The 21937-nt window shown below is 37.6% G+C and overlaps 1 protein-coding gene across 8 annotated transcripts in view; it reads left to right on the plus strand.

Annotated features, from left to right (window-relative positions):
• EXOC6B (exocyst complex component 6B) overlaps positions 1 to 21937 on the plus strand; it is a 618440-nt gene that overhangs the window by 430760 nt on the left and 165743 nt on the right. For all 8 annotated transcript variants that reach the window (XM_086700860.1, XM_025932555.2, XM_086700857.1 and 5 more), the window contains one exon: positions 3485 to 3626. In XM_086700860.1, the coding sequence (XP_086556986.1) occupies positions 3485 to 3626 (142 nt within the window). The remainder of the gene's footprint in view (positions 1 to 3484; positions 3627 to 21937) is intronic.

Genomic DNA, 21937 nt, shown 5'->3' on the forward strand with positions numbered 1-21937 from the left:
GCTATCTTCAGCCTCTGGCTTAATGGGGCTTGTAGCTGTTTGATTTTCACAACATCTCCATGTTCACCTTGTTGGGTCCTTTAAATATCTTGGCCTTGATAATCATGTTGGGCTACAAGTTACAAAGTATGTCCCTGCTGCTACTCAGTATTTGAAGAGTTGGCTCCTGACCTACCACTATCTTACCTGTTTGGGCCTAGTCTATGCCTTGGATAACCCATTAACCTTGTTAACATCTGGACCAGTTTTTGTTCAGTATTTCGGTGTAAGACAGTATAAGATTTACTACTGCTTTTTAGGTGATGGTTTAGTGGAAAGATACAGATTTAGGACTGGGTGGAAATACCCATAACTCTATGAATTTGTCTACATTTCTGAACTTCACAGAGAGCCTTAGTTTATTTATCTAAAAGAAAAAAATAATCCCAACTTCTTGCGGTAATTCTGAGAATTAAGTGAAATAGCACAAGATGCCAACTGTTTAGGCTGTAGCAAATCTCGGGCATAGAGTAATGGGCATAGAGTAATGCCCAAGAGATGACAGTTTCTTACCCTTTTTTCTGGCTTCTGATCTGCACTGCTGTCTCTGGGCATCTGCTGTAGTCTCATCTTCCTTCCTTCACTCCATTCCCGCTCTCATTGTTGAAAACCCACAGGGCTCCTCACAGCATTGATCCGCCCCCTCTGATTGTTCACCCAGGGCCTGTAAGTGTGTTGAACTCCATGGCTCTCCTTGGTGTGGTGTCTGTTCCAGGTCTCCAGTGGGTTTAACTGAAAGCAAGCCTCTTATTGGGGATTTCATTCACAGTATAACTCTTCTCTTTAGGATTCTGTGTACTTCCATTGCCTCTTTCTCACTCGGTCTGTGCAGTACTCCCTAACTTAGGTATTTCCATTTCTTGTCTTAAGTCATCCAGAGTGTGGATCTTCAGAACATAAAAGCAGAAGCATATACATGAGGAACACTTCTAGTATGTATACAAAATAGGGCATTGCTTATCACCCTGTTATTTTTATGCCATAAAATAATACTCTAGTCAAATAAATAAAAATTTGGAAAACATTCAATCTCACAGAGTAATCAAAAGACATAGAATCATAAAATATCTCCTATTTAATTAGGAGAGAAAAATTTATATAGTACTCAGTGCTAGTGACTATGCAATTAGTGATACTCTCATAAATATGTGGGGACCTTATAAATCAGCACATACCTTAAGCAAAGCAGTTTATAGTGAGATATTTAGGGATCTAGTTTCCACCTATGTTTTTCTTCTCATATATGCATATGCATTATGAATCACAGTACTGATACCCTAATATGGTCCAAGGAAATAATCTTAAAGGAATTATCCAAAGTATATAAAAAGGTACACAAATTTCAAAATTCATTGTGGTATTGTTTATTATATTTTTTTTTTATTTAAAGCCTGCTACTTTTGAGGAAGGCCCTGGCCCAGTGAAACATAGGAGAAAAACGTTAAAGACGTTGTAGTCAGAATCTGGCATTTTCACGACTTCTTACTAGACTTACATTACTCCATGACCTACTGCATTTATAATAGAATATACATATATATGTATATATAGGTATACATATATATCTATATATATACACATATATATCACGTTAGCAGATAGGCATATATATATATATATAGATATAGATATAGATATATATATATATGTAAACATCCTAGATCTCCAACAACAGAAGGGTAGACATAGGCAAGTAAATTGTGGTATACTCCTAAAATGAAATACCGTGGGATAATTAAAAGAATAAACTGCAGCCACATGTATTACATTTAAAAAAAATTCACATTTATAATATTGAACCAAAAAAGCAAGTTGCAGAGAGACATATTGTATGATATGATAGAAAGTTTCAAAATACATAAAATTTTTTTATTATATACTTATATGTAACTTTATAATAGTATTTTAAAAATTTAGCTGGTGTACCTAGCAACAATAATGGTTGTCTCTAGGGAGAGGAAAGAAAGTGATTAAGGAGGTCATACAAGGGCTGAAACTATATTTATAATGTTTAATAGATACATAAGTATTCATCATATAATTCTGTATACCTTTCTGTATGATTGAAATATTTCATAATTTCAAAATAGAAGGATCCATTGACTAACTTGAGATCTCAGACTTTTTGAAACATTATCATCCTGTTTTTCAGAATAGATGATAAATAACAAATAAAATGGATAAGTATCTGGAAAAAAGTGGATTTCTCTTCTCTGGTTTATAGCTTAGATCTGGGACTAAGATGCAAAGTGTTTGAATCCTTTAAAGAAGATAGTAAATATTAATTTTAATATCAATATTTTAAAAATTAGCTTAGGGACTCCTGGATGGCTCAGTGGGTTAAGCATCCGACTTCAGCTCAGGTCATGATCTCATGGTTCATGGGTTCGAGCCACACATTGGCCTCTGTGCTGACAGTTCAGAGCCTAGAGCCTGCTTCAGATTCTGTGTCTCCCTCTCTCTCTGCCTTTTCCTTGCTTGCTCTGTTTCTGTGTCTCTCTCTCTCTCAAAAATAAACATTAAAAAATTAAAATAAAATAAAATTAGCTTACAGTTTATGTTTATAAACCTCAGTGTTCATTTTTTTTTAAAGATTTTATTTTATTTTTTTGAGTAATCTCAAAACCCAACATGGGCCTTGAACTTAGAACCCCAAGATCAAAAGTCGCATGCTCCACCCAACTGAGCCAGCCAGGCACCCTTTCATGTTCATTTTTTAAGAAAACAAAATTCATCCTCTTCATTTTTTTTTTTCAGGAAACCTTAATTGTTCTTTTCCTTTTTGTGTGTGTTAAATCATAAAGCAGTAAACACTTTGGTTTCTAGATAAATTAGGGCATGTTGTTTACATTTGTCTTTTAAGAATTATAGTAATTTTGAATTTTTTTTAACGTTTATTTACTTTTGAGACAGAGAGAGACAGAGCATGAACGGGGGACGGTCAGAGAGAGAGGGAGACACAGACTCTGAAACAGGCTCCAGGCTCTGAGCCGTCAGCCCAGAGCCCGACACGGGGCTCGAACTCACGGACCGTGAGCTCGTGACCTGAGCCGAATTCGGACGCTTAGCCGACTGAGCCACCCAGGCGCCCCAAGAATTATAGTAATTTTGGATGGGACTTTTTAAAATTTATTTCTGTGGAAAAAATCCTTCTCTGTTTAATTAAAATTTTGAATATTGTTTATCTGTTGTTTAGGTAAAAGCGCTTGGATGTTAAACATCTGGGCTTTGTGAATTTTAGTTTAATGTTACAGCTGTATAACTCAGGGTGACGAAGCTAATATTTAAGATGTTGCCACCAGGTGCTATTAATCCAAGATTATTGAATGCCGAGGCTATCACGATGGAGAAAACCTTAAAGAAATCTCTAACTGAAAAATGAGTTGTCATTTTTGTTGGAATTTCATTGTAATCCATTAACATGATTTACGCTCTTGTATTTCAGGGAAAAGTGGCCCAGACAGCATGTATGTCAGCTTGCAAGCATTTGGCCACATCCTTGATGCAGCTGTTGCTGGAAGCCGAAGTAAGACAGCTCACCTTGGGAGCATTGCAGCAGTTCAACTTGGATGTCAGAGAATGTGAACGTAAGATAGTGAACCACCCTTCACTTGTTTGTTTCACCTGTGTACTCACGTCTGTGAAAACCAAGAAGTTTAAGTCTGTGGGGTCTTTGTTCCCGATGGGGTCGACAAATACGGGAGACAACTTGAAGGATGTGTAGAAATGGCCTATCATCAAGCTGATTTGAGCACCCAGAGTGCCTAGGCCCACATGTAGAACAGAGATCTCTGGCCACAAACGAATTTGCAATCTAGAGTGGGAGATAAGGCAGACGTGCGTTTTATAGGCACCAAAGAAAACCTGATTAGTCTGAAGACTTCGGAAGAATGCAGTTCCCAGTCACTTTTTTTTATGTTATATTTTAAGGCTATTTTTACATCTTATCTGCAAACTCTTCTTAGTCTAAAGAACAAATGCGTGTGCATTTGTGAATCAGAAATGCTTTCTATTGCAGGTAAAAATAGAAAATGTTAGAGTGGTTTAAAAACATAGGTTTTATTTTTCTCGAGGCAGTGAGTTGCTGTGTTGATTTAGTTGCTCAGTGATGTCATCAAGGACTCAAGTTTTATTTATTTATTTGTTTGTTTGTTTGTTTGTTTGTTTTTGAGTATAGTTGACACACAATGTTATATTCGCTTTAGGTGTATAACATAGTGATTCAGCTTCTATATACCTTGGGCTGTTTTCACCACAAGTGCAGCTGCCATCTGTCTCCATTGAAGGCTATTACAATATTCTTGACTGTGTTCCCTATGCTGTGCCTTTTAGTCCCATGACTTATTCATTCCTTAACTGGAAGCCTGCATTTCTCACTCTCCTTTACCCATTTTGCCCATCCCTCCACCCCTCCTCCCTCTGGCAACCAGCCGTTTGTTCTCTGTGTTTATAGGTCTGATTCTACTGTTTGTGTGTTTATTCATTTGTTTTGGTTTTTAGATTCCACATGTGAGTGAAATCATGTGGTATTTAGGGGACCCAGGATCTTTTGTTCCCTCTCCTCTGCCACACTTAGAGTGTGGAATTTTCCTCCTCATGCATATTATTCCTTCTCATATATGTATTATATGATAGTCAGGAGAGATTCACATTCCCTCAAAAAAACCCCAAAATGCCATATGACCCAGTGAGTCCACTTCTGAGTATTTACCCAAAGAAAACAAAAACACTAATTTGAAAAGATACACACAGCCCTATGTTTATTGCAGCATTACTTACAATAGTCAAAATATGGAAGCACCCTAAGTATCCATAGATAGATGAATGGATAAAGAAGATGTGGTATATATCTACAATGGAATTGTACTGAATTCAGCCATAAAAAAGAATGAAATCTTTCCATTCATGACAACACAGATAGACATAGAGAGTATTATGCTAAGAGAAAAAGACAGATACCGTACGTTCACTTAAATGTGGAATCTAAACAATAAAACAAATTAAAAAAAAAGAAATAGACTCATAAATACAGAAAACAAACTGGTGGTTGCCAGAGGGAGAGTGGGGGATGGATAAATAGGTGATAGGGATTAAGAGGTACAAAATTCTAGTTATGAAATAGGGAAAGTCACAGAGGTGAAAATTAGAGCTTAGGGAGGATAGTCAATACTATTGTAATACCTTTGTATGGTGGCATGGTAACTACACTTGTGGTGAGCATTTTGCATTGCATGTAACTATTAAACCACTATGCCGTGCCATCGAGACTAATATAATATTGTACGTCAGCTATAGTTCAATAAAAAAAAGAAGAGGAGATTCACGTTCAAGACAGGAAAAAGAGCCCAGTGTCACTTATTCCTTTTATTAAGATAATTGAAACCTTTTCAGGAGATTCCTAACAGACTACTTTGTTGTATCTCATTGGTCATCATACAGTTGTACGGTCACCTCCGGCTCTAAGGGAGGCCGGAGACTGAGTATCTGGAAAAGTGATAGAGGACCATTGTAATTGGGACAGTTGGTTCATCATGAATCATGCCCTTGGAGTTGAACACAAAATTAGTTCTGGTTAGGAAGAAGAAGGAAGAAATAAAGAGCATTCTGGTGTTCATTGTGCTGTCAGCAAGAAATGAAAATGAACAAAAATGATATGATGACTTTTTTTTTGATTCTAAGAAAATTAAAATAGTGGAAAATACTAAAAATCTGCTAATACTTCTTCCCCACCTTTTTATTTTTACTGCCTGTTGGTTTCCCTCACTTGACTCTTGGTGGCTAGAAATTAAGGTTTTATTGGCTATGCTGTTTTTAATTACTTACTTAGTAGAGACTTCCAGTTTCAGTCACCACAGAGGAACAGGTTTCAAAGCTACCTTTCTGCTATCAATAACTGTAAAACTGGATAAACTGTATAAAGCAGTTTATTTCACGCATTGGATAGCAGACAGCACAAAGCTGTGATCTTTCAGAAAGGGGAAATGCACAAGGTAAACTTGACATTCACTCTCGTTTTCTATCAGAGGGTACTATCCAAACAGCAGCACAGGAAAGTAGAGCCAAAATAAAAAGCAGTGTTTTACATCGAAAAAAACAAAACAAAACAAAATAAAAAAGAGATCGGCATATAGGGCTGGTGAGGCAGCTGGGATTTGTGGGGCAAGATACAAGAGAGCAAGGAGCTGTTTAGAGAAGTAACTCTAGAAGTTTGCATCGGAGAGCCCTTGAGCCCTTGGTCAAAAACTAAATTGCCATGTGCAGGTTAAAATTCTGTGATTGGCAGAGAACAGCCTCTGAGGATCTGTGGGCTTAGTAGGAATGCTAGAGGTCCCACAGTGCTATGAGACATTGGAATTCTGATCAGTCAGAGTTGAGAGACCAGCTAATTATCTTGTACATTCAGTAAGACCCCCAAAAGTTAGACCTTACGAGTGCTCAGGTTCTAGAGTAAGAGCCAATCTTGATCCACCCTAACAAAGCCTAATTAAAAGAGGCCTGACAAGATAAAGGTAATCTACCAATAAAATAATTGCCTGCCAAAACACAACTCATCTGTCTTTGAAGGAAGAGGAACACACAAAAAAATTCAGACTCTTAACCATATAGCATTGACAATTGCACAGCAAAAAGCTAAGATTGGACATGTAAAGAAACAGGAAAAAATGTGACCCATAAGAAGAAAAGACAGGCAATAGAAATAGACCCACTGATAACAGAAATGTTGAAAATAGCAGACAGAGCCTTTAAAAAACTGAATATAAACATATTCAATACTTTAATTTACAAAATTTTATATTTTGCAGAAAGAAAAACTTCTTTTTGAGGAATTTTTTTGGGGAAAAAGAAAAGTAGAAAAAGAAAATAAAAGTCACCATGATCTCATCATTCAGATATAAGTACAATTCCAGGGATTATATTCAGAAATGATACTATCCAGCAGCCACAGAACTTTTTCTAGAAATAGTCCGCCAGATTCCATGCATCTACTTAACCAAAATTGTTTTACATGCCTCTGTTTTAACCAATTAGTTACTTGGAGGATGAAAACATAATGATTGGCTAGACGAATCAAGATTGGTTTTTGCTATTTAGCATGAAGTCATCCATTTCTGAGTTTTGAGAAAAGAGTAGAACTTCACTCTCTCTATATAGAGTAGGAGTAGGCAACCAGCCAATGTCATTGGTTCAGCAACTAAGTCTGATGAATGACTGGGAAGGACTACATGACTGCATTTTGTCAGAACTAAAAGATAAAGAGGAATGGCGGTGATAAAGCTAAAATATAGGAGCCTTGAGGAAGAGGAGTGATGGTCTAGGAGAAGCACAGGGGAGGAAGGAAGATGCCTATGTTATGGCCTGATTCTGAAGTACCTTGTATGTCAAAGAAGGAGCATCTTCTACCTGAGGGAAGTAGAGGCAAATTGGTTTCCTTGGCAGAGAGCTAGCTTTCCATTAAGACTAAGAGGTGGAGAGATCACTTTACATACAGTATAATATTGTATTTATGAATGAAAGGGTGGAAACAGAGTTTGTTATCCATGCAAAAGCGGTTCCAGAGAGCCAGTACGGTATCTGAATAGCCATTTGATATATTGGTAATAGCCTTTCAGACTCAGGAATCAGCTTGAAGCCAGCATTTGTAGGGCATGACAGTACCTCCAATAACCATATTACCACTGAAATTTTTTTTGTCCATATATTGTGGAACCACTAAGTTTCATTGATTTAAGAAGTTTTAATGTTTCATTTCTGGTTGTCAGTAATTTGTCTGTCAAGAAACTTTCCACGGACATTTATTTTACTTTAAAAGAAAGAATTCTATTCTATGTCTTTTGCTATACCATCCCCCTAATTCTTTTTTTCTTTAGATGCTCAGTGGTCTATAAAAAATCTTAAAGAAATGATACATAAAATTCAAGTAACTATACAGAGGCGTATAAAAGCAGCCCCAAATGACAAGATAATTAACACTTACATCTTTCTACCCAGTGGTGTGTGCATGCGGTATTTTCTCTATTGTCTGTGAGTCCTTGGAAGAACTGTATAGGTCCTGAAAGAAATCAAACTCTGGACAAGGCAGAAAGTGAATGTACCTTGAGTGTTTGACTCTGAGGCCTGGGCTGCCATTTTCTTAGGTCCCAAGTAAAAAGAGGAATTGTATGCATTGCATGAGCCTGAGATATTCAGCTAGTGCCGTGTAGTCATTAAGAACATAGATTTCAGAGTCAGCTCAACCAAATGGATTCAAGACACCACTTATATTTAGTGTGACCGTGTGTAAATTATTTAACCTCTCACAGCCCCATTTATGAAATAGGAGTAATAATAGTAACTAATATTACAGGAATGGGATCAGATTTAAATAAGAGAATGCATGAAAGGGTTTATTTCATGGCTGGCAAAACACTATGCATTAAGTAGTGGCTTCTCCTGTGATCATTAGCAGTAGCAGCAGCCGCAGCCGCAGCAGTTAATAAATATCCAGAACTCTCAGAAGGACTTTTGCAGGTCACTCAAACCTTTGTCTATAGTGTATGAATTAGGTAGGTTTGAAGATGCCCTTTTATTTGGGTTAAGAAATTCATTTTTGTTTTTGGTAGTTGTCTGTGAAACTTCTGTGGTTGTCCTGAAATGTCTGATCCAGAACCGATCATTTTCTGATTCTCAGGTTGATGCTCTTGTGAGATATCAGTCAGTCAGCTCGGCTGTTTACTAGAAATAGTAACTATGCTTAGGGCACCATTATCTAATAGGAATGTTGTTACATAATTCTTCCTGACAGGACACTAAACCAAATACGTTTATTTTAATTAATTTATTTTTTAATGTTTTGTTTATTCTTGAGAGGGAGAGAGAGACAGAGCATGAGCAAGGGAGGGGCAGAGAGAGAGTGGGACAGAGAATCTGAAGCAGGCTCCAGGCTGTGAGCTGTCAGCACAGAGCCTGACGCGGGGCTCGAACTCCCAAGCAGTGAGATCATGACCTGAGCTGAAGTCGGATGCCCAACCGGCTGAGCCACCCAGGCGCCCCTAAACCAAATACGTTTAAAGTGGAGGCTATTAGGAATTCAGGAGGTATGAAGAAAATATTCCTTTCCCTTTCAGAACTGGCAGTGGATATTTCTACTTTGTCTGGATTTCATCTTATACCTCCATATGTTTGTATGTCTTCTATTTGGTTTTAGATGTTGGAGCACTGGATCCTGGCAGAGAAACTGGATTTGAAATACTGGCGAGTCTTAAGAGCCTACTACTTTACCTCCTTAACCAAACTTGGGCTCTATATCATACATGTACTTCTTAGTCAGTCTGGGTCTGGATTTGGAATTTCCTAAGCTTTCTCTTTGTGCCTTCTAAATAAAGAGGTCTAGGTTCATGGCCAAGCTCAACTACTTATTTACAGCATTAATTTAGTAATATGTTCACTTATTCAACAAATACATATGGAGCCCCTTCTTTGTGCAGAGTACCATGCTGGAGGCTGGAGATAAAATGGGAAACAGTGGATTTTAAATAGGAGAGTGACTGATTAGATTTGTATTTGTATTATTTTTTATTTTACTTTACTTTATTTCATTTTATTTTATTCTATTTTATTTTACTTCTACTCTATTCTATTCTATTCTATTCTATTCTATTCTATTCTATTCTATTCTACTCTATTCTTTTGGTTAGATATATGTTTTTAAAAGGGACTCTGCAGTTTATCAGGAGCCTTCAAGACCAGTAATACGTCTACGTCAGGATAGAGATGTGTCGAGAGCCTCAGCCTATTTCTGCACAATAATTCAAGCTATGGAAATAAATGGACCAACTCATTTAACCTCCCTGAGTCCATCAATAAACTAGAAATACTAATCCCTGCCCTATTTGTCTCACAGTATTGTTAGGAAGTGAAATGAGATAATATATATAAAATCATTTACAAACATCCATGGAAATTTTACATATTACGGAATCATTTCTTTACCCCTATACTTTTATGTGTGTTTTTTCCTTTTCTTTCTCACTTCCACTGTTATATGGTTTATGGTGTTAAATATTTTCAGTTTTTAGTTATCTACTCAGGTCCCTAAATTATTCAAAAGACTGGTATATTAAAAGTATGATATAATTAACCTAAATCTGAGGCACATTTGTTTGCAAAGAGATACAGCAGGAATTGAATCTTTTAAAATTTAGAAGAGTCCATTTCCCAGGATCCATCAGTCTTTTGCACAGAATAAACTGGGCCTTAGAATAAGAAGGTAAGAGAGGATGCACCTTGTCGTACTCTCAGTTCTTTGGTGGTTGAGTAAACCTGTCCTTGGTTTACTGTTTGGGGAAGGGCTCCAGAGTCTTCCACTTTGCCATTCTTACCATAATATCCCTCACCACTTTACAAGTCAGGAATCCAATGTGGATCTGCCTAAACTTGGGATTTTGGAAAACAACTTCAGAGTAAATTCATGACTTCACTGAGCCTACTGTGATAGAACGTAATGGCAGAACACCATTTGTCACTTACCCTCCATAAGTCCCTACTCTAACTGAAAGATCAGATAGCTTTCTGCATCCCTTAAAGAATTAGCTTTAGCTCAGAGGCGCCTGGGTGACTCAGCTTCAACTCAGGTCATGATCTCACAGTTTGTGAGTTTGAGCCCCGCATCAGGCTCTGTACTGACAGCTCAGAGCCTGGAGCCTGCTTCAGATTCTGTGTCTTCATCTCTCTTTGCCCATCCTGCCACCCCCTCTCTCAGAAATAAATAAACATTAAAAAGAATTAATTTTAGTAGTTCCTAAAAAGTTTTAACATTTTAGTGTCTTTGTATATATTCACTAAAATAAATGGCTTCGAGTCCCCTTGTGGTATAGACTCAGGTGTGTTTTAGCTAAAGGTAATCAGGCAAACCTTTATAGGCTTGCTTAGGATTTTGCCACTGGGGCTTCAGAACTAAAGAATCTTCATAAAGTGGTCTCTGTGAACCTTAAATGCAAGGCCCAAACAACTGCCAGTTGGGATAAATGTACTCATGTTTTGATTCTCTGTACTACGTGAGTCCACCTATCCTTGACTTCCAATTCCATATAGTTCATTATCTACCTTCGGTCACTCACATATGAGTCTCTCTTAGGGCATTAGGCATTCCTTTACCTACCCCTTCTCGATGTGAGGGAGAGAGAACAGAGTCCTCAGGACCCTGGTGAGAAACATAAGGAAAGCATATGTGACAGATCCACACTGTATCATTCTTCCTTTGCGGCCTTTGAAGTTTATATTATGCGAACGCAGTCCTGGCCCTTAAATAACATCTAAGCCAGTGTTAAACCCAAATCTGCATCAGCCGACCAACCAAACTGTTAAAATAACTGCTAGCCAGTACATTCAAGCAAGCCTCTCCAGCAAGATGCCCTATAGTAATTAATTTGTCAGTCAAGATTATGTTTAGTTGTCCTTGAATAAGTAATACAAAATGCATATCCATACAGTTTTCCCTGTTTTTGCAGAGATTCCCTAGAACACTCTTACATTTCCGTCTGGATATAATTTTTTTCTTCTTTACCTTTATTTTGCATATCACCCTTTGAGCCCATGTTTATTTAGATCTGAGTCACAGGACAAGATTCAATAAGGAGTGGGACATAGAGCAGGCTGCTATCTTCTCTGGCAAAGAGGATGCAATGGAAAGCCTTCTGGAGAAGGGGAGGGATCAAGGTTCCCCAATTTCTTGCAGTACTCTTGCATTTACCAAAGAAATATGGTGAGATTATGAAGACAGCTGGAATATCAGTACATAACTTGAAAGATCAATTTATGCACTTCATTTTCAACTCACTCAGCTATTCAGCTGCAGATAGAGGGGTACTGCAATAGAGCCTCGTGATGGCTGTTTTCTTGGATGTTTGAGCTCCACGTTCTACCACGGATCAGAGTTTGCCCCATTTTCTTGTTTGCCCAGTGTCGTTAAAAGATTTCACATGACTCATATTCTTCAATTTCTTTAACTTGATTGGTGACAGCACAGCTTTGTCCTCCAAAGCTTCACCCGCAGTGAGAACTTGTTCCCTGATGACTTAAGATAATACCTTAATTATGAGCTTGGCTGCCACATTCCTCAGACTGTTGACTTCCTGGGAAACCATGGGAGGTCTCAGTGCCCTTTTCCCTGCCATAACCTGCTAACCAATTTCAAACAGTCTACTTTTTCTCCAAAGTCTTTGTTTGCCAGCTCGATCCCTAATAATCTGTCTTAATTAAGAGTGTGTTTATTTGCAAGGAACAGAAATCTCTTCAAACCAGTTCAAGAATAAAGGAAAGCTTATTTTAAATATATGCATTTCATAGAATCCAAGAAAAAGGTAAACAGTAAATCAGTTAAGTTAGGGATCCTATTTACCCTGATTGTTCCTGTCTCCTTAGCACCTAGCACAGTGCCTGACATATGGTGCTTGCTTAATATTTATTGAATGAATAAAAATGATTCAGTTAGCAACTGCTTCCATTTCTGGAGCTCTTCGTCAGCTCTGAGGATGGGAGGGAGTATAAGTAGGAAGTCGCTCGGATGGATGGCATAGCAAGACAGCCTGGGATATAGTTGGAATCCTAAGGAATATTCTTTTAGGAGGATGTACAACTGGCAAGGCAAAGATTAGCAACTTTAGTACACATATCCTACCACCAATTTCTATGGATTATAAAGCCATCTTGCCATCAACAATCAATTATCAATATATAAGCTGCGTAATACATAGTGATTAAAATTGTAGGTGATAGATTGGTCTTTGAAACCTGGATCTTCATTTTAGTGGTCTGGGTATGCTTAACTCCCTTAGTTTCTTTATTTGTAAAATGAAATTACAATTGGTGTAAATCATAGACTTGTTATGATGATTAAATTATTACTCATAGTAAATGCTCAATAACTGTCCTCATTGTCACTGTTATCATTATCATTAGAAAGACTAGTAGGCTGGAAGTCGGGAAACTTGTATTATAACCTCACTGCTGCCACCAACTAGTTGTACGGTCTTGAAAATTCTTTAAACCTGTTTGGGCTTGAGGCTTCTCATTTATAAAATGAGAACGTTGGGCTGCATGATTTCTAAATTTCTGTTTAGTTTAAAGATAACATTATTTATTGTGGGAGGAAAGATCGTGTGGGTATTTTTATGTCTGTAGAGAGTTGTAAGGATTAAATGAAATAATGCACATGAAATGATTTACAGATCCTATATACATGAATGTTTGTAAGCATTAGTATTACATGTTTATTAGAGCTTTCATTATTAGTTATGTACAATGCCATGGCCCCCAGGGGACTTATCCTCAGAGTATATGGAAGCAGAAAGCAGGCTTTGAGTGATTTCTGTCAGGGGCTCTTATAAATTCATTGACCCTTGGAATAGATCAATAATTGTTTCCTCAAAGACACTTTCTATATAATTCTTTAAGGCAGGATTGCTTCAGAGTCTGTTTTATACTATTTACCTTTGGATAACATTGGCTTAGGAAGAAGTCAAGCTGTATAGTCCAGACCTGAAGTACTACAGTCACCTGTGAAGATGTTAGTGTGGTCTTGGGTCAAATCACAATTGCAACAATGAAACATATTAGTTAAGCAGTCCTGAATTTCAGAAGACACTAAAGAGTATGAACACATCTCTTGGAGACTCGGTTATTGGGACATGAATACTGGTAGAAATAGATTTAAAGAAGAGAAGTTGGCTCTCTACAACATTAAATGAATCTTGGAAATGTTAAATCATTGTAACAAATGGCACCATTTCATAAGGGATTCTTGTGAAAAGTTTAGAATTTTCTTCCTTTCCAATTCAAATATATTTTTTATACTTTATCGAAAGGACACTTTTCAGATTGTATCTTAAGCATTTGGTACCTCTTCAAATCTTAAAAAGAGAGCCATCCTAAGAATATAAGGTTTGAGGAGTGACAAAAGGAGGAAATTTGAGCTTAGTTAAGTTTTAAATCTGATCTCTCTGGGTTATATTAAAATAACAGATGCTTCTTTTCATATGGCCTGTATAGTGCTTGAAGATGCAAATGTCCTATGGGTAGGCTATTGAAGGACATTTTGTGTGTTTCAGTATCATTAATTTCAGATCCCTTAGCTTCTATCTTGAGCCTCATCTTTATGAATTATAATTTTAAAACAAGCTTTTGCTTTCTGCTCTCTTTCATCTGAGAAACATTAAGGTAAGAAGATTAATGATAGACTTTGGGTTCATATGCAGAAAAATAAACTTGTTTTTTTATAATTTGCAGTGCTGTGCACATGTGAAAATCTAAGGGTAATTAGTCATTAATGCTTTTAATATGATGGAGACAATAACTCATTCCATGAAGCAAACTCCGTGGCTAATGAATTTTGTCTTTTGGTTGATTGACTGGTTAATGGAATCAGAGAAATATTTTCTATCTCTTCTTTACAGTAATGCTTTCATTCTCTACTGGAAGTATATAGGAATTTGAGTAGCCAGTCTTAACAGAGTGTATTTTTGTTTATTCATTTTATCGTTTGTTTTCCCCTTTTCTCAGTTTCATTTTCTATTCCTATTTCTAATTCTCATTTTGATTCAGTATCTTCAGTGAAACTTACAGATTTGCAGGGGAAGATTCATTAAGTTGGCAATCGTGTATACACACACACACACACACACACACACACACACAGTGATCAAGAGTTCATTCTCTACATTCTTTGTTTTCTCTGCAAGACCTGGAACACTGTAGATATTTTATGCAAGGAGTCAGATTTAAAACTCAAGTATTTGGGCTGAAAATAGAGGCCATAGTCCGGAATCATTTTCTCAGGTACACAGCTCACAATCAACGTATTGTGCAAAAGTTTCTTTGGGAACTTACGGATTATATGGCTTTGTCCCTCCCCCACTCCCAGATCCCTACCAGTTCTTCTTAATCCAGGATTGAGCTTGGATTTTCAGATCTAAAATAATGTGGGAAGAGCACACACTGCAAATATCTTCCTTCTATCCAAAATAGGCAGTGCAAAAGCCATGCTTTGTTTGCTGTTGTTTTCTTATGACTATAATACTTGTCATGCTAGGTGCTATGCTATTATGATGCGCCTTTCTGCTATGGAGTACCCAAACAGAAGTCTTCCCTGCCATTAAAATGGCAATATCACTTCTCTTTGACTGTGGATGATGGGCCCCGTACCTTCTGAGAGGACTCTTGTCAGACATGGGTCAGTGAGTAGTGCCCACTCAGCAGTTATTCTGGCTTATGGGCTGAAGTTCCTTGAATTCCAGAAGAGAAGGAAGTCATTGTCTCTCTGAGCCCATTGCCAGACACCTGGTCATTTGATAGTAGGTGCTGCCAACCTGAGCAGCGAGGGCAGGCGACCTGCTCTTCCTCACCGTGGCCTCAGATACCATCCTTGTCAAGCAAATGGAGATGGATCCTGCTGCTCTAACCTTGTTATACATCACTGTCAAGCTCTGCTCTTGGCTTCCAGAGATTGGCCAACACAGACAAAGTACTTTTTCTGGTAGCAAATGTTACCTTGGGTTGTTTGTGGGGCATAACAGTGATGAGGGAATACAAAAGACCTGCCACATGAGGGATCATAATTTTGAATTAAGGTTCTCTTTCTGTGGCGAACTCTCCCATACCCTAAGTTCTGTCTGACTGTTTGGAAAATGTGGTACTTATCCCATCTCTAAATAAGGACGGTGACTGATTCCTCTTTGAAATGGGTTTGAGTTTTCTTCCTGATTTTATTTTAAGGGATATTTTGGGGGGTGTGGGGATGGTGGCCAAGAGATTTACCTTGAACAGCTGGTAGTTTCCAAAAGGCTCTTTTCCTGCTGCATGGCTTTGGAAAGGAGAATACCAGATTTTTTTGTTGAAGTGATATTCCAAACTTAGTGCTCCTTCCCTCTTTCTCTACATTTTCCGTTTTAGCTGTTTCAGATTTTAGTCCTTATTTTTTTCTCAACTTTAAGACCTTATACACTTTGGAAGTTTCAGGGACCAGAAAGATTAAGAAATGCCATTTCAAAGAAGGAAAATAATAAAATCATATTGTGGTTATTACTCTTTTCCTGTCACTTGACCCTGGTTCTGGACTTGGTAAAACAGGTTTTCTTACAGTAAAACAAGTATATCGTAGCAATTTCTTACTCTCCAAAGCCTTTTTACTGTTTCCTCATTAGAAAGTTAGACAATTATTTAAAATGTTCATGAATCCCCGTGATTTGCTTCAAAACACCCAGAAGCATTTCTAGGCAGAAATGAGCCAGTAGAAATAGTAGCTCATCTTGATTATTGCAAACCCAAGACCTCACCATTAGCCCCAGACCAGCGTATGGCCATCTCTTTCTGTTATATCAGCTAGCTCCAAAGAGCACCTCAGCTAAAAGTTATTTTATTTCTTTAGCATTGCTGCCTCCTTCCCTTAAGCCGTTTGTTTGTGCATCCCTTTTACTCACATGGGCCCAAATCTTAATGCTTGCAGTAAGCCGGAATCTGTCGAGAATATCTGATGCATTCACTGCCCCTGCTTGTCACCAAGTGTTTACACTGGGGCATTTTATACATTACATATTTTCTTTGGCCCTCACTTCATGTCTTTGGGGCTGAGGCCAGTAAACTGTTGGTTTTAATTGGGCCGTTTTATAGGGTGTAAACCAGGAAGGCATATTAAATGCCATGTTTATTTAAAAATTATTTTAATTGTTGAAAGTTGACAGACTTCTACTCAGGTGTACAAGGAGTTCCCATAACATTCTAACCCATCTACTGTCTTTAGGTGGAACACACCGTATACATCTCAAAAAATTGATGAAAGTTCTAGATTTTATAAGACATTTTAAAAGAAAAAATTCCATGTCTTTTCAATCATTACATACTCTATCTAGCATTTTAGCATTTAACAAATTCTGGTTTGAGTTAATCTATCTAGTCTACTTTTAGCATTACAAATTGTAAAAATTTACCTTCTTTCTCTCTTCCTTTAGTTTATCTATTTGTTGGGGGGATGTTGTGTGTGTGTGTGTGTGTGTGTGTGTGTGTGTATGTGTGAATGAGAGAGAAAGGGGGAAAGAGAGAAGTTGAGGAGACCTACTACAATTTCTCCAAAAGATCACCTTAGCATTTCCAATTTTTATATTTCTAAGATTGGAATTTAGAAAATAGGAGGAAAATATCACTGCCAACACTTTCATTTAGAAAAGCGAAAAGTTTCCGGTGAGTCAATGTATGGAATTCGTAAGTTTTGCCTATAAATTTCTGTTGATCTATATTTTACTTCTATTTTCCACCCCTTTCCTGGGAAGAGAAGCTTGTATGGTAGGGTCACTGGTGGGATAACACACATCTGAATGGGTGAATCGAGACCTGTGTCTTTGTGCTTGATCACTAAGTATCTGTGAATAATACACTAATGTCTTTTAAAATCTTTTTACTCATTTGTTATATGGGAATTGTTTGGACTAGGATATCCAATTGAACTACATGGGTAGGAATTAGCCACTCAAGTGGGATGAGGTAGGTTTGGAAGGATATTCTAACTAGTAAGGCAGGTGTTCGTATAAATTCTGGGAGGAAATTTAAAAGTGTGGCATACTAGAGAACTAAAACTAGTTCATTATGACTGGGGGAAAGGTGAAACGAAGTGGGGTAACCAAGAGGCAATGGTGAAAATATAATCCTTGTTAGGTGCTGGACGACTTATTGAGAAGTATATACTTGATTATAGGTACGTAGGGAGCTGGTCATATGTTTTATGTATGAGAATGACATGGTCATTTTCTGCTTTAGGAAAATCACTGTGGCAAAATTGTGGAAAATGCAAGCCTAAATACAGAATCTTCAGTTAGGAGTAGGGTTGCCAGATAAAAAAACAGGACGCTCAGTTAAATGCAAATTTCAGATAAACAATGAATAATTTTATATAATACTGCATGGTACATGCAAATGTCAGGTAAGAGAAGGCCTGGATAAGTGTTGCTTTAATAAGAAGGAATCCAAAGTAAATTTTAGAGAAAGTACTTTTAGGGGAAGTAGGGGTGGTAGAAACCAGATTGCAGCAAATTCAGGAATGAGTGGAAGATAAAGAAGTTGAATCCGTGCTTGTAAATAGCTCTTTCAGAAATGGAGTTTGAAAGAGAAGAAAGCAGAAGTTGTTTATTTTATTGCGTCTGAGAACTTCAGTGGAGTGGTTATTTTTATGTTGCCACTGTTCAGCCTGATGATTTGGGACAGTTTAATAGCAAGTGACACCAAACATTTTCTATAATGTGACCAACAATAAAAGAAAAATAATTCTTCCTTTATTTTCTTCGTAGGTATCAGTAAAATTTGCCTCGTCATCTTTCTCTTCTTTTTGTCATTCTGAATCATGTACCTTTCTTCTGAATGATATGCCTTGCTGGAGAAATACCAAGTCTCCTCCATTCTTCACCAAGTCCCAGCAGTCAGCCTGTTTAAGGCCTGCCCTTCCCCTCTGAGTCACTGGAATCTTTTTGTCAGCTGTCTGCCTGTCAGTGGATGGAAACAAGGTGTAGCCTAAGCCCCTGCCCAGACAGTTAACCAGGGAAAAGAGTGAGGTTCTCTATTCTTCCCTAGAAAAGCATTTCTGAGGGCTTTTCGACAAGGATCATTTTAAAGACAGGAGTGCTTTTAATACTTGAAATGTTCATTTATCTCCTATACCTTCTAGCACTTAAGATATTCCTTTAAAAGCACCAGTTTATCATGGAAAGAAGTGGCTCATGTGCCTTAAGAAACAACGATTTTCATTTCCTTTTCTTCCAGCCAACCTAAATTCTTTTTAAACACTAATCTCCCTCTCAGCAGTACCTAGGAGTTAAAACCCTTAATGCTTCCTCTAGAGCTCCTGAGTTGTGTCCGAAGTCCTTTCCTTGACCCTTTACCCAGTAAGTATCAGCCAAAGGGCTAGCGTTGCACTAACAAAGATTCTCTTCTCCTTTTGTCTTTGTTTGTTTGCTTTAGGGGAAAAGGAGAAAAGGGAAAACACATCCTAAACTGAGTTCTCAGTGGCACAGTTTATATTCTCTAAGTAAGATAGATCCTAAGTTTAGGTCTTGACTTCTTAGGTCTAGCCTATGTAACCAGAATGGGAGAATGGTATTTATGTTGATAGTCATCTAATGCAAACATTTAACATGGCTGTTGGATCATTGTTTTAATATTTTACAATAAATTTCCATTTTAGGGGAAAAAGTTCCCAGCTGATAATTAGAACAATTTCATGAAACAAAGAATCAAAGCTAGTAAATATAGAAAGTGTTCATTTTCTCTGGGCAAGATATACAGAACTTTTACTTTGTCATGTCAAAAATGATCTCTAATATCAAAGACTTATTTTAATTCAATATCTTTAATTTTTTGATTCATTGAAGAAGTGGCCATGTCAAGGGGAAAAGCATATTATTTTATATCCAAATCCAGTAATGTTCCCATTAATTATGCTGGGACATGTATGGCTCTAGCCTAGATATTAAAATGGACCCAATATCCTGTTTTATTGCACTTGATCTATATTGGACTTTGTGTTCCAACAACAATTCTCTGACATCAGTTGGGTGTCCTACAGTTCAATCCAATTCTACAACTAAGTTATTAGTCGTAGACTAATTGCAGACTCCACAAGTTAAGGGGTCGGTCCTGTAAGACTTCCCCTCTTCAGACATCAGCTGCAAGTCTGAGGTGTCCAAGCCACTCACTCCTCTTGCTAGCTGACTACAGATTCAGAACTCCCCAAACTCCCTTGCATTAAAGAATTCACTAGGAAACTCATAGAAATCACTGAAAGTTCTATACTTCTGATTACTGTTTTATTATAAAGGCTGTAACAGGAAGAGCCAAATGGAAGATATGTATAGGTTAAGGTCCTGGGGAAGAGGGGGACAAGCACAGTTTTCATCCTGTCTCTTGGTTGGAGTCTAAGCATGTCACCATCCCAGCACATCAGAGTGTTCACTAATCTGATACTGAGTTTCAGTATCCAGAGGTTTTATATGGGCTTTCATTACATGGGCATGATTGAGTAAATAATTGGCCACATGAGTGAAATCAGCCTCCAGCCCCTTTACCCTCCCTGTAGACTGGGGGTGTGGCTGAAAATCATGAGCTTGGTCTTTCTGGCTTATCCAGCCCCTCCCTTAAAACTCTCTAAGGTCCCACTTGAGCAACCTTGTTAGCATAAACCTAGGTATGGTCAAAAGAAGCTCATTGTGAATAGCAATTCCTATTGCTCAGGAACTTTCAAGGGTATTTGAAACTATTCTAGTAGCGGGGGCAAAGACCAGACAGGTTCTTTATTGTATCATAGACATCAAGAATATATTTGATTTATTCCTGTAGCTTTAATTAAGTGAAATATTATTACCTTCATTTCACAGCAGAGACATTTAGTACTAAGAACTTATCTGATTGGCCAAAGGTCACATAAGTAAATTCTAGAAAGAACTAGAATCTCAGTTACCTTATCTAATGAGATATCTATCTTTGTGGACATCAGCTTACATTATGAGACTTAGTTTTCCTAGAAAATTGTAAGAACATCATGAAATATATATGCCAAAGAAATATTAACTACTCTCAGTTTGAAAAGAATGATATTGGTGCACTTTGCTGGCTCAGTTGGTAGAGCATGTGACTCTTGATCTCGGGGTCATGAGCTTGAGCCCCACATTGGGCATGAAGCCTACTTTTAAAAAGTTGTAGGGGCGCCTGGGTGGCTCAGTCGGTTGGGCGGCCGACTTCGGCTCAGGTCATGATCTCACAGTCCGTGAGTTCGAGCCCCGCATCGGGCTCTGTGCTGACAGCTCAGATCCTGGAGCCTGTTTCAGATTCTGTGTCTCCCTCTCTCTGACCCTCCCCCATTCATGCTCTGTCTCTCTCTGTCTCAAAAATAAATAAACGTTAAAAAAAAAAAAAGTTGTAAAAGAAAAAAAGAAAGAAAGAAAGAAAGAAAGAAAGAAAGAAAGAAAGAAGATTATACTGATTTTTCTTAAAAAGTCTGTCTCCTTTAACTTAGGAAACTTCCCATGTGGAACGTACCTTAGTCATTTCTCTGACTTTCAGCATTTTTCATAGTGTGGTACGATATACCTCCACCCTGTTCCAGAGTCTTGATACTTTTCCCTTTAATGAGTCAGTATTTATTTTATGTTGCACCTTAAAAAACATTTTGCAGTTATAGATCAGGATGGTTATTGTCATCACTGGCTAGGGAAACTGAGGCATAGCTCACTATGTCCCCAAATTTATATACTTATCAGCTGTCATCATTTAAAAACAATTATACCCTACTGCTTTTTCCAAAAATGATTTGAGGCCACTTTCAACAGGATAAATTGAAAAAATAAATAAGTTAGGTACCAAAGCCTCCAATTTTCTGCAGTTTCACTTTCTGTGGTTCCAGTTACCCAAGATCAACTGTGATCGGGAAGCAGGTGATGCTCCTTCTGATGTATCGTCAGTAGAAGACTAACACTTCATCACAATGCCTATGTAACAGGTCTCCTTTATCTTAGCACGCAGGTGTTTTGTCTTCTCCCATCATCACAAGAAGGATGAGTACAGTCCAATAAATTATTTGAGAGAGAGAGACCACATTGACATTAACTTTCATTACAGTATATTGTTGTAATTCTATTTTATTCTTAGTTGTTGATTTCTTAGTGTGTCTAATTTCTAAATTAACATAGATATGCATGTATAGGAAAAACCATGGTATGTTTGGGGTTCAGTACCCTCTGTGGCTTTAGGCATCCACTGGTGTCTTGGTACATATCTCCCTGCAGATAGATAACAGGAGACACCTGCATAAGAAAGAGAAAATGGGTTGAAGAGAAGAAGGTAAGCATACAAATATAAGGATTAATAGAGAGGTAGTATAAAAATGTAT

This window comes from Puma concolor, chromosome A3 (assembly GCF_028749965.1).
Source record: "Puma concolor isolate L17-30 chromosome A3, mPumCon1.1.hap2, whole genome shotgun sequence".
In the NCBI taxonomy this organism is placed as follows: Eukaryota; Metazoa; Chordata; class Mammalia; order Carnivora; family Felidae; genus Puma; species Puma concolor.